We start from the raw sequence: 13,147 nt of genomic DNA, 5'->3' as shown, positions 1-13,147 counted from the left end.
CCTCTGCTGTGCCTGCACTTGTGGTCTGAGAACACACTGAATTCCGCGAAGGCCTTTTATGTGCTCAGGAACGTTCCTGTCTGGATTCGTGCTCCGGTCGAGTGTGAGCACAGTGTGGATGGAATGTTCTGGAGATGTCAGGGAGAACGGGCAGTTCATCCACATCCCCGTGGCTTCTCTGCCTGTGGGTCTGTGGGCCGGTGAGGGGTGACCAGGTCTGCGGCCACAGGAGTACAGGGGCGGGGGGGGGAGGCGGGACGGGGGCCTCGGCGGGGTGCTCCCCTCTGCTCCCCACCACCCAGATGGCACCGTTGCCACGCGCCAGCACCTCCCGGCGCACCATTGCTCTTCTTCCAGAACGGGTGGTTGGTTGTCAGGGATAATTTGCTGTGCGGATGAGAGTGGGGACTTTCAAGCTTTTATCTGGAGCTAAAAACTGCAGTCTCTGGTTTTGAAAACTCCGGTTGAGTTTCTGTGTCGAGATGGTTGTATATTCAGGTGTTTTTGTACATTTACCCCAACGAGGTCACTTGCCTCCTACGGCATTCGGGGCCTTGCTGGAAACGCAGTGTCCTTTCCCTCAGCTGCTGCCTGGTGTCTCCGTGTAGGTCTGAGGCCTCGAGGCGTGAGCCTGAATCGCAGTTACGGTGTCAGGACTGTGTCCGGACGGTGTTCCGGAAGCGCTTTCCGATTCCAGCGCGCTCCTGCCTGGTGGGGCCCTCCTCGCTGTACAGGGGTCTGGCCCGCCCCCCGAGGCGACCGGGGCGTGGATGGGCTGACGCGACCCCGCCCGCGGTCGTGTGCACAGACCGTGCTGCCTTCCCTCCGCCCGGTGGCTCAGGCTTGGATCCGGTGGGGCCGTCACCTCTGCAGCCGGCACCCCGCTTGGACCCTCCTCCTGGCCGGCTGCCTCGCCCCCGCCGTGCCCTAAGGGACGTGCGAGGGTCTGCGCTGTCTCCAGTGGTTTCTCTCCCTGCCCTTTTCTCTTGTGACTCCTGCTGCCTTGGCGGTTTGCCCCTTCGTTCTTGATCTTCATGCTGTGCTTAGTTATTTCTTCCCACTGCTTGTCCCGTGTGCACACGCCTAGCAGGTTAATTTTCATGAAAATGTCACCGTGACCCTGCATTCCCTTTCCTCAGAATCCTTCAGTGGCTTATCTGTGTCTTGTCATGAATCCACATTTAGTTTCTGGGAATCAGTTCAGAGTCCTATTGACGTCCTTCTGCCTCTTCCTGAGTCTGCGGTCTCCCCCACCGGCCCGGTAATTATCCACGAGTCCTAGCCTTCTTCTGAGCCTGGCTGTAGCCACCTTTTCCCGCCACCCCTGAGTACCTTCTCTTAACTTCACACTGTAACAGCCACGTGCTAGCTTGTGGATTTCTATGTGATTCTTTTTAGTGTTAGCTACTGCTGGACACAGACGTGAAATACCACGTGAGGGAAGGTGGCTGTCCCGGTGTCCCCACCCCCTGTGGTTGGTGATGTGCTAGGGCCTTTTGACTTGTTCCACTGACAACAGTGTCATTTTCTTTTTAACTTCACTTACTTATTTTGAGAGAATGAGCAGGGGAGAGGCAGGAAGAGAATCCTAAGCGGGCTCCGCGCTGTCAGCACAGAGCCCGACGCAGGAGTTAACCAACCCCCTGAATCGTGAGATCATGACCTGAGCCAAAATCAAGAGTCGGATGCTTAACTGACTGAGCCGCCCAGGCGCCCCTACAGTGCCATTGCCTAAACGTTATCTGGAATGTGTGTTAATTTGATTCTAGACTGTGTCCAAAATTGATGTCTTAAGACCGTAATTTTAGTAGTTATTTAGTTATGTTGTTATTGGAGCAGAGAAGGATTCAGTAATTCCCTTAAAGTTTACAGATGATAGCATTCAATTAACTGTTTTCATTTATTTTACTAAAAATGGCCCGTCCTCTCCTCCCAGTTTATTGTCCCCTGCCCCTGACGCCCGGATATCTCATCACAGTGTACCACGGTAACTGTTTATTTTCATTTGAGCATCATTTCTTAATTTGGGGGACTCCAGTGAAAATTACGACCAATTTTCTAAGTTAAGTACCATAAACATGCCACTTAACCAGTTACACCCATTTTGTTTAGAACCTGACCAAATTACTGGTTTAGAGCATTTTTGTTGCACGCCAGTTACGGATGCTGGTGTGCAATTACGTGTGTGTGTGCTTATGCCGAGGGACCGCCGCTGTCTTTTTCAACCTTGATGGCATTCTGTGTTCATATGCGTGGTCCGTAACTTGTCGGCGCCTGCCTCTGCTGCTTTCATCCCCATGCTCGAGACCCTGGTCACCAGGCATGGCTCCACGTGTGCAGGGCCCTGCTTCTTCCCCAGAGCCGGGGCCTTCCCGCCCCCCCAGTTTGCTTCCTCATGGAGACTTCTGTTTCCTGTGACTCTAGGAGAAGGTCCTCGTGGTAGGAAGTTTCAGTTACAGAGACTGTGGGGTATGAGTTTGGTATCAGAAGTGTAGCGTTCGGACAGAACTTGGCGGTTTGGGAGGGACTAACCAGTACCCTTTGGACGTGTTTTAGGAGCAAGGGTAGACATTCTGTTGATTGGGAAACCGTTCGAGTCGTACAACATTATCTACGGTTCATTTTTTCTCTCTTTTCCTGCCTCACTCTTGTAGAGTACGTGGCATAGCATCTTGTGTTGTAAACCAGGCTCGGGTACGCTCTGGCTTCTTCGGGCACTTTGGCTCATGATGTTAAGAGGTTATATTATCCTCCGCCAGTTTTTGAATTCTCTTCAATTAGACTAAGTGCTTTGTGAACAGAATGTTTTCTGTCTCCGCTTTTTGCTCCCTGGGTCATAAAAGGTTTCCCGTGCCTCACTTCTCTTCCATCTGGAGTGAATCTGTGGTTGATTGGAGGTTACGACTCCTGGCGTTTGGTGGAGACGTGACTCCGTGGGCTCTTCGTAACGGGCCCCCTTTAAGCTCACAGCGACAAGTGGACAGGCGTTTAGCCACGTTTCAGTGAGAACAGCGGCAGTGGGTATTTTTTTTAATGTTCCAAACCAGTGGGAAGCGTGTTTGCTCAAAGAGACACCGTTTTGGGGGCTTTCGTGTAAGCTCTCCTTCGGCCCGACGGAGCCTAGATGGCACTGTCGCTCTGTGTGCTGCGGACCAGCTCCCGGGCCAGGAAGGTCTTTCAGGGTTTCCAGAATGTTTCAGGTTTTTGGAACTTACTGAGAAAACCCAATCAAACTCCACCTTGATATCTGGTAGCATTTAAAAATACTGATTTCATTTTTAGTGTAAATTGTTTATTGTGAGGTCACTTTAAAAATTATCCTTGTAAAATAAAAAGTAAGAATAATTCCACTTGTGTGAAAAATAAAGAGATGTGTACTTGGGCGTTATCTGCACGTGCTCACAAGGCCACATGTTCTGTGAGCAGCTCTCTGGGAGAGGTAAGAAATAGCTCTCCTCCGAGCACGTCTGTTGTGGCCACTTACATGATCAGTGGATGTCCACGTAAATACACTTAGGAAGACTCCTCGGGTAATGTTTGCCATTGAGTCATTATTAGTCTGTGTCTGAGTGACACAGTTTGTACTGGTGACACTCAGGCGCTGCCTTTTCCCACCGTCCACGTCCAACTTGCCGTGGGTTCTCGGGGTGTGTGGTCCTCCACGGGGGAGGGCCTGGGGGCGCTGGGCTCGGGGTTCGAATTGGGTTGTTCTGGCGGTGGCGGTGTGCCCCGGGTGCCAGGGTGCCCAGGCCTTGGGTTTACATGAGCCCGGACTCTTTATCACAAAGTAGCTGAAAGCCAGATGCATTTGAAGAACTTCCATTTGGGCCATTACGAACAGAAACGTCTTCTGCCATTATAACTCATTAATGGGAAAGTGGTCATTTAAAATAATTATTTCCTTGTTTTGAGCCCTTCAGAAAGGAGACTTTATTTAAGTGTTTCTTCCTAAAAGCCCTCAAAATGCTTTCCGCCTTCAAGGACAGTGGTCATATTCAGACTGAGTTTAATTTGAAATAAGCAGTTAAAACACAATGTAAATGTTTTCGCAAAATAAAATAGCGAAACAAGGGGCGTTAGACCTTTACAGGCAAGGGTGCGCCTGGCGTCCTGCGTGTGGCTCCCCACCACGTGCTCCGGACCTGCCCATGGCCTTGCTCTCCTGGAGTCTCTCAGGCAGAGAAGGAGGACGCTGCGTGGTGAATTTGGGGGAACTGGACTCCCTTGCCGCCTTTCCTTCGGGATTCACGAATTGTGCACGCTTTTAACAAGGGCTCACTGCACGGCCCTGTTACAGATGGCGTTGGGTTTAGTTTTTTTCCTCTGGGCCATTCCTGTGTCTAAAGCACACCGTGGCTCCTTTTATGTGTCTCCCACACCTCCTCCATTCCCGAAAGGCCGTCCTCTGTGGCCTTTGAGCCTTTTGGAAGACTCTCCCTCAGGTTCTGAAGGTCATTTCAGAAGAGCAGGTGCACACAGACCACATGGTCTCTGAGGTGAAAGTTGGCTCCCAGAGGAATGCTGGGATGAACGGCGTTTATTTGCACGTGTGAATTTTGTAACATGGGTGTTTTGAAAAGCCTTACGGCTTGTGTCTTTATTTTACGGTTTAGCGTGATCTGTGTTTGTCTTATTTATTTTCTAGGGTTCAGAATAAGCTGGAGGTGCTGAATTACACAACCATTCCCATCTATCTCCCAGAAATCACGATCGGAGCTCACCAGAGTGACCGCATCTTCCAGAAATTCACAGAGGTGAGATTTTGAACCAGGAGCGCTGGCTGCTGGGCCCCCACGACTGTACCAAGGTCACTTCTCCAGAGAGTGGCTTTTGTTGGTTTTTTTGCGTGTTGGTTTTAGTGAAAGAGCTTCCCTTCCCTCGAAGTAATTCTCCTCCCCTCCTCACTCCGTCCAAAGCCGGTGAGGCTCCTCGGACGGCCCCGGCCGCGGGCAGTGAGCCACCCTGGGGAGCGCGTGTGGCACGCGGCCTTCCTGGGCAGCGGTTTCTCTTGATGTGGAAACGTTGTCTCCTCTTTAGCCCTTGTCTACGTTTCTCCAGTGTCAGATTTCCCTTGGGGTACCGCCTCACTCCTCACGGGACACGTGTCCGCAGAGGACGAAGGCGTGTTTGTGCAGGAGGCCCGCGGGGCGGGCGTGAGGCCGAGCTCGGGGGCTCCAACTGGGTTTGGGATCTTATCTGCTTTCCATACCTTTGTAGTGAATCACTTGTTTTCAGAACGGTTTAGAGAATCGTTGGCAAAATCCCACGAACCTAGAGGACACTTAAACCAGTTGTGTTCTAGACACCGGCGGGTGAGGGGAGCTTCCCCTGGGGATCCTGACGTCTGATCAAGAATAAGAGCAGGATTGTGTCTACACCCACTGTCACTGGGTTTGTTATTGGCAAATGTGTGAAATGATTGTATTCAAATTAGCTCTTCAGGCTAAGCAGCCAGCATTTAGCTCAGTTGAAATCTTAGGTATTTCTGCATCTCTAGAATGCTAGCGCATTGCTTGACGCACCGATCGGGTGTCCGAGTATATCCCATTGCTCACTGTCTTACTTGGGATACTTGGTATTTTCTTTAAGTACTTTTGGTTGTTTTCAAAGTGAGTTTATTCAGTGAGATTTGGGGAAGTACGCAGTAAACCCACGCAGCTGTCACCCAGCAGTGCCCACGCTTAGCACGTTTGCACGTCTCTTCTGAGTGTCGTAGCACCTAAGTGCGTGTAGCTCTGGCGGGCCGTGGGGGCCAGGCTGGCTCCTCCCTGCTGCCTCTGTCGTGGCTCTTGCACAGGCGGGAGAGCCTGTACTTGCTGGTGCCTCCGCTCTGCAGCTGATGGCTCTCCAGGTCCTGCGGAGCCCAGGGCACAGGCGGCCTCCTTTTGTTCTGTGTCCTCACGACTCCCACCTTCCAGGCAGCCGGCGCTGTGCTCGGATTGGCACCGTGGCTTCCTCTCTATCTCCCTGGGTCCTCTCCCGTGTTGCCAGAGCTGCAGGTGTGCATGCAAAACCTGGCCCCGCCCCTCCGGCCCCGCCCTGGCTCCCCTTGCCTGGGACCCCGCCAGACCCTGGGACATGCTCCCTCTGGCTTCCAGGGAGCCTCGTCCCCCACTGGAGCCCCAAGGGTGTCCTGGGTGTCCCTGGTGCCCCAAGTCTCCTGGGTGTCGTGTGCTGGTCCATACCAGTGGCGTTGTGGGCTTGAAGGGGGTGCACGCACAGGAAATTTAAAACCAGATGGGTATTAAGTTATCTAGTGAGAAATTTTTGCCCTTTTAAATTTTTAAAAAAATTCATCTGATTGTGTGAGCGTGTTGATTACTGATAACATGTCTGTAACATTTCTGTTACTTTTGATGACCTCACTTTAAAAAAACTTTTTTTCATTTTTTTTTTTTAACGTTTTTATTTTATTTTTGAGAGAGAAACAAAGCGCTAGTGGGGTTAGGGCAGAGAGAGAGAGGACACAGACTCAGAAGCAGCTCCAGGCTCTGAGCTGTCGGCACAGAGCCCGACGTGGGGCTCGAACTCACGAACCGGGAGATCGTGACCTGAACCAAAGTCGGACACTTAATCGCCTGAGCCACCCAGCTGCCCCCTGATGACCTCACTTTTAAACAAGAAAGCAGTGGGCCGCAGGCTCAGAGATTTTGCAGTCACTGATATGTGGGTAGAATTTAGCAATAAGCCCTTTTTTATAGTTTCTTGTTGTGCTCTCTCGTTTATGGTGGGTGGTACTGGCTTTCCGCTTGAATTACCGATACAGTTTCCTCTTTAAACTTACTGTGACAAAGGGCATTCAGTTTTTCTAAACGTAAGCAATAGATTGGGCACACAGCTGTGGCTGGAGCAGGGCAGGGGCCTCCGGTGAGCTGCGTGGCCGTGCCGCGCTCTGCTGGCTTAACGTTCCATAGGCGTCAGGCGTTTTCACCTCGTCCTCCCGCACGTTCACTGCCTTTGGTCATCAGTTCAGTTATCCAGTCCGCCGCGTGCTTTCCGGGTATGTGCGGGGGACCATTGCGGTGCACAGGATGGGCAGGAGCCCCTGCCCTCGTGGAGCTGACGTCAGGGTGGAAGGACCTAGAAAGTGAAACTGAGAGGGGCGCCTGGGTGGCGCAGTCGGTTGAGCATCCGACTTCAGCCAGGTCACGATCTCGCGGTCCGTGAGTTCAAGCCCCGCGTCAGGCTCTGGGCTGATGGCTCAGAGCCTGGAGCCTGTTTCCGATTCTGTGTCTCCCTCTCTCTCTGCCCCTCCCCCGTTCATGCTCTGTCTCTCTCTGTCCCAAAAATAAATAAACGTTGAAAAAAAATTAAAAAAAAAAAAAAGAAAGTGAAACCGAGAGTTTGTTAAATGGTGGCAGGTGCTGTGTAGAAACCTGAGTTCCCGGAAGAGGGCAGGGCAGAGCCTTGCCAGGTGGCGGCTGGATCTGGAAAGCCTGGGTCTTGCTCCCAGAGGCCACACTGAGAAGGTGGCCTGTGAGCGGAGAGCTGCAGGAGGTGAGAGGAGCAGGGGTGGGTGCTGGGGGAAAGGCCCGGGAGGGGAGACGGGCAGATGCAGAGGTGAGGCTCAGTGCTTCCGGCACGGTGCCGAGGCTGGAGCAGGGGCAGGGAGGGGGAAGTGGTAAAGAGACGGGGGAGGCCAGAGAGAGGCCTCCTGGGCCCGTGGAAGAAGGTGCAGGAGGAAGACGGCATATTTTGTAATGGGAATATGGTGGTGTCGGATTTGAGAGAAGATTGAGTAGCGGTATGGACGGAAGCAGGGGGGCGAGCCTCCTAAGCCTCCTAAGGCGTAACGGGAAGGTAGACGGAGAGGCAGCATTAGCTCAGACCAGGGCGGTCCTCGCACGGGTTTCAAAAAGGGGCCATTATTACGGGTGGAACCAACAGTCTGTTGAAATTTTGTATCGGAAAGAGAGAAGTAAGCTGTTCGCTAGGTCGGTGCCCTCAGGAACTAGAAGTTGAGTTGGAAGTGGCGGATGTTGGCAAAAGAGAGACACAGGTTTCCGTGAAGGATGAAGGATTTGTCGTCGGGGGTGTTTGAGATGCTTACGATCCCCGTGAAGAGATGTTGAATAGGTTACGTGCAGTGAGTTTGCGGTTTGCAAGTAAGTGGGACTTGTAAGTACACGTTTAGGGGTGGTCAGCGTGTGGTTGACGTTTGGAGTCGCGGAGCTAGTGGAGCTCACGGGTGGTGAGCACAGGTAGAGGAAGAGAGTGAGGTCAAGGGGTTGAGGGGGCAGCAGAAAACCAAACTGCGTCACCGTTTTCACGGAGTGTACGTTGAGTATGTGTTTTATTCCGTTCGTTATTCTTACAAGTGGGGATTGGTAGCACCTGTAGGAATTTTTCTGTTGATACACGTCTGCTAATAAAGTGTAGCTGTGGGGCGCCTGGGTGGCTCCGTTGGTCGAGCGTCCGTCTCTTGATTTAGGCTCAGGTCATGATGTCACGGCCGTGAGCGTGGAGCCTGCTCAAGATTCTCCCTCTGCTCCTTTAGCACTTGCGTTCACTCTTTCTCTCTCTCTTAAAAAATAAAAATAAACAATAAGGTGTAGCTTTATGTACATTTCTTTGTGTAAGTGAGAAACAGCTGGATTATCCCAGCAAAGCAGGACTGGCATCCAGAACACAGGAGACTCTCGTCGTCCCGTGTGGGGAGCGGGCAGGGCAGTGCCCCGCTGTGGGGCATGGGCGGACCCCTCTGCCGCGCCATGGATGGGGCGGGGGGTGTCCTTGCGGTGGATGGGACCCCTGAGTGGCTTTGCTCACCACTGTGGTGAGACGCTGCTCAAAGCAAGGAGGCTTCCGGTTGACCCGCGGCCCCAGCCTTTGTAATGACAGTTGTGGGCAACACTTAAAAGTCCCAGCGTGGGAAAAGAAAAAGGAAAACGCGTGCCAGCAGGTAACGGCAGCGTCACTTCTTTCTGACCTTTATGCCACCTGTTTCCCCTTGCCTTGATGGGCCGGACGGATCTCTGGTTCATGGGCAAGTAGGCGCTGTGACAGTGGCTGATGTTTCTGACATCAGTAATTCACCAGTAGGGGTTATGCTGCTGTGGGTTAGCGGTAGATACTCTCCCGTAGGAGCTGAAGGAAGTTCCATTTGACTAGTAGTTGAATTTCCGTCCTGTGTGGGTGTCGAGTCTGATCGCCTGTGTCTGCCCCAGACGATGCTTTTCTCCTTTTTTTGTTCGTGAGCTCAGTCTTACCCGTTGATTTTCTAGTGGGACACAGATCTCGGTCTGGTGGAATCAGTCCCCCTTTTGTGTGTATTAACCTCTTCATCTGGAGCTGAACCCAACTCGCGTACTTGATTTAGGACTTTTGTACCTGTGTTCCTGAGAGATTGTAGTTTTCTTGTGATGATCGTCCTCAGGTGTTGTCGGGGTCACACTGACACATGACACGGAGTTGAGGCGGCACCTTCACTTTTTGTTCTCTGCAAGAGTTTGCAGAAGGGGCGCGTCACGGCTTCCTTTAGCGTGTGGATGGGTTGACTGGTGGGGCTCTGTTGGAAGATTCCCGATTCTGGCTTCAGTTGCTTTGATAGACACGGAATATTCAGTATCTTGTCCCTTCTTGGGTTCGGTTTTGGAAGTTGTATTTATCACAGAATTGGCCCCCATTTCATTTAGATTTCCTAATTTCTTGGTGTGAAGTTGTTTACAATATTCTCTTTTATGCTTTTAACTCGAGTGGGCTGGAGGGTGACCGCCATCCCCGTCCTCAGCCCTGTGGCCAGCCCTGGTGTCTCTCTCCTACTTTGCTCTTGGAAGGAGCTCAGGATCCAAGGAACGGTTTGTTTGGTATCGTCCGTTATACAGTCTGGTTCGCCGATTTTTTTCTCTTTTATTTGCTGTCTCTCAAACTTTTTATGATGAACAGATGGATCGTTGATTTTTCAGCCTGTCTTGCCCTTGAACAGGTATGTGTAAGGCTGGACACGTTGCCCCCCAGACCTGGCTTAATTTGAGCTCTTAAGTCTCTGCGCTGGGTTTTCCCTGTCATCAACTCAGAATGTTTTCTGATTTTAATCTGACTTCTGCGTACACCAGTAACTCATTTGAGTTCTACTGGATCATTTCAAAGCAGTTGGGATCTTTCTAACTATCTTTTTGTTCCTGATTTCTGGCTTAATTCCACTGTAATCCAAAACATACTTTTTATCATTCCGATCCTTGGATGTGACTGAGGCTTACTTTTCGGCTCAGCATTTGGTCAATCTGGTGACGTTTCACAGTCCCGGAGGAGAGTGCCCCTTCCCCGTGCTGTGCGCGGCGTCCCGCTGGCATCCCGCGGTGACGCGTGTCACGGCAGGACTCGCGTCGCCGTCCTCCGTGCTGGTGTGCCGTGCGAGGTGCGTGGAAGCGTGCCCCTGTTGGCGAGGCGTCACGTCTGTCGGGCGTGGGGTTGTGTCTCGCGCGCACCGAGCCTGTGTCGTCACGCGTCCCCCGTGTCGTGTGCTTGTCGCTCTCTGTGCGGATCCACGATGGCGCCGCGCACCTGGAGACGCGTGTGCTTCAGCCCGTGCGGTCCGTGCGCGGAAGGTGTACCCGCTCGCGTCTCGTGCCGCTGCCGTGTCTGAGGGGCGCCTCTCCCTTGGGGTTTTGTGTGTTTCTCACCTGCTTTTGATTTTTTTCCTTTCTTGCCTCCTTTCGGATTCAGGGTTTTGTTTGTTTTCATTCCATTTCCTCCCTCTGTTTGCTTCCTGGCTCTCGTTCTCTTAGCTGTTAGTAGCCAGCCTGGTGGCGAAGTATGTGTCCTTGACTCAGTGGGGTCCACGGTGAACTAGACCTCATGGCCGGGACGGGGGCCCCGGGGCTTTTCCTCCCTTTGCCCGTGGCTCTCATGCCGCTGTCATCCTCTGTCCGCCTGCCCGCTCGTCGGTGCGCCGTCAGCCCCCGCGACGCTCCGGTCACCGCTTTCTGTGGCCGGTGCTCCCGCGGGTCTGCCCGGGGCCCCGCTCTCCGTGCTCTCGCTCCGTGTCCTTGTCCTGCCTGAAGAGTCGTGGCTGATAGAAAGTCCTCTCGCTGAGTTTAAAATGGTCTTTCTGATCTTCGTTTTATCTCTTCTTTCATTTCGGGATGTGTTGAACTTCCAGAAATAGCAGGAATAGAAAACTAACTCGCGCTGAACCAGTGCCCGTGCTCCACACGACGGCGTCTTGGCTGCAGACGCTTCGTGCAGAGATTTCCAGTGTGGTCCCCGCACCAGCTCTCCTTAGGAATGCAGGTTCTCGGGCCCCACGCCGGGCCTACTGGACGGGGCTTCTGGGGGCGCGGCCCAGGAACCTGCTGTAAGGACAGAACCGTGGCTTTGGCGTGTAATTCTTGCAAACGAGGACGTACTCCTTCACAACCAGCGTGCCGCTCTCCACACCAGGAGGTGAGCGCTCGCGTCTTTCCGCCTCTGACGCAGAGACCCCTTTGAGGGTAACGGTTGTGCCTCTGAGAGCGACGCTCTTGCGAGCGGAAAGACCCGGCGCAGGCTCATGGCCTGCGTGTGATTAGGGCGTGAATCGGATCCGTTGCTCAGGCTTTCTGGGACACTTTTTGAGGTGACGGGACAGGCGGTTTTTGCATGCCCCTCCGTTTGGTTTCCCCGGAACCAGGTTTCAGTTGTGTGCCTTCTTGTAGGGACGTCCCAGGATTCGTCACATCTTCTCAGACGGCGCACTTCCCGTGGGCCCCCTCCCCACGTACGTCGACTTTGATCACTTGGCGGAGATGATGTGTTCACTGTCAGTCTCTTACTCCCTGTAACTTACATAAATGTTTTCCGGGAAAGTACTTTGGAGCTTCGTAAACGTCCATTTCGTCATCAGACTCTCACCCGGTGGCTCTAACATCCGCCGATTTCCGCGGCTCAGTTACTAACCTGACGGTTGCCAAATGGTCACCTGCTAATGCTGTCACTCTTCCTCCAGTGCTGGTTAGCGCTCCACTGTGTGCGAGTGCTTTCTCCTGTCCCTGTGCACTCGCTTATTTGGCTGTGCCGCAGGGGACACAGGCTGGGGGGCTCCCGGGACCCCCGTGTTCGCCCGCATGCCTGTGCTTCACTCTCCTCCCGTCCCGGGTGCCAGCGACTCTGGGCCCATAGCGGCCCCGCGGGGTCTGTCCTCCTCGTCCCCCACTCGTAGGTCCTCACGGAGCAAGGAGCTGGGCTCTCACGGCTTCGGTCTCTGTGCTTCCCGAGCTGACCGTCGTGTGTGACCGGTGTCCTGCCATGCCTGTCTGCCGCCGTCACCACTGACGTCCCCAGCCCCCGCCGGTGCCCCCGCCGCGCACATCTCCACTTTGGTCTCTGCTTGGCTCGAGGTTCCTAACGTTGTCTGGAAAAGGTCTGCTGGTGCGTCTTCGGCGTGGCCTGTGCCCCACTCCCTGTCTGCCCCCTTCTGGGGCCCCAGTGGGCCCCGTGGGCCTTTTCCGCACGTTCCGTGCCCTCGCGCTCTTCTCTGTTTGCCGCACCCTGTTTTCTCTCGGAGCCTGGGTGTGTTCTTCTCGTCCGTCCCCCCAGTTACTAGTCTTCTCAGCTCTTCCCAGCCTGCCTCTCAACCTGCGTTTCCTGTTTGTGTTTTTAATTTTAATCGTAGTCCTTCTCGACTCTAGAATTTCCATTTTTTTAATTTCAAGGTATTTGCCGAAATCATTTTGTTGCCTGATTTCTTGAACATACCAGGTAACTGCACTACCTGCACCTGTTTTAGATCTGTCTACGCTGCCTGGTTCTCTCCGTCCCTTCGTTTTCCTGTTTTAGATCTGTCTACACTACCTGTAGTGTAGCGTAGGACGGAGAGCCGTCCTTTCATTTTTGGTCGTTTAGTCTTATTTTTGGTGCGCCTTGTTTTTTCTTTACGTTCCAGCCATCAAAGATAGCTCAAAGCTCTGGTGGTGTTACCTTACTCTGGAGAGGACGTAGGTGCTGTCCCCTGGCACCTAAAGTAGGGCCGGGTCCCCGAGTCCATTGAGAAACCGCCCGTTGGTGCTGCGCTTAGGCTTGTGAGGGTCTGCTGTGTTCCCCCTTTGCCCTTGCTGACGGGAGTGCGTTCAGTGGGGCCCTTGCTCTGTGGTGGGTCCTGACCCACCGTACTGGGCCCACCGTCGCCTCCCCCGGTGCCCTCGGCTTCCCAGCAACCGCCTTTGAGAGC

The 13,147-nt window shown here is 53.3% G+C and overlaps 1 protein-coding gene across 2 annotated transcripts in view; it reads left to right on the top strand.

The window, feature by feature from the left end:
• NDUFA10 (NADH:ubiquinone oxidoreductase subunit A10) overlaps positions 1–13,147 on the top strand; it is a 50,388-nt gene that overhangs the window by 21,952 nt on the left and 15,289 nt on the right. For both annotated transcript variants that reach the window (XR_006296972.1, XM_043578357.1), the window contains exon 9: positions 4,646–4,754. Coding sequence is in view for 1 of the 2 variants with exons in the window: in XM_043578357.1 (XP_043434292.1) it covers positions 4,646–4,754 (109 nt within the window). In the remaining variant the exon portion in view is untranslated. The remainder of the gene's footprint in view (positions 1–4,645; positions 4,755–13,147) is intronic.

Source organism: Prionailurus bengalensis, chromosome C1 (assembly GCF_016509475.1).
Source record: "Prionailurus bengalensis isolate Pbe53 chromosome C1, Fcat_Pben_1.1_paternal_pri, whole genome shotgun sequence".
Lineage (NCBI taxonomy): Eukaryota > Metazoa > Chordata > Mammalia > Carnivora > Felidae > Prionailurus > Prionailurus bengalensis.
This window is presented reverse-complemented; position numbering and strand designations above follow the sequence as displayed.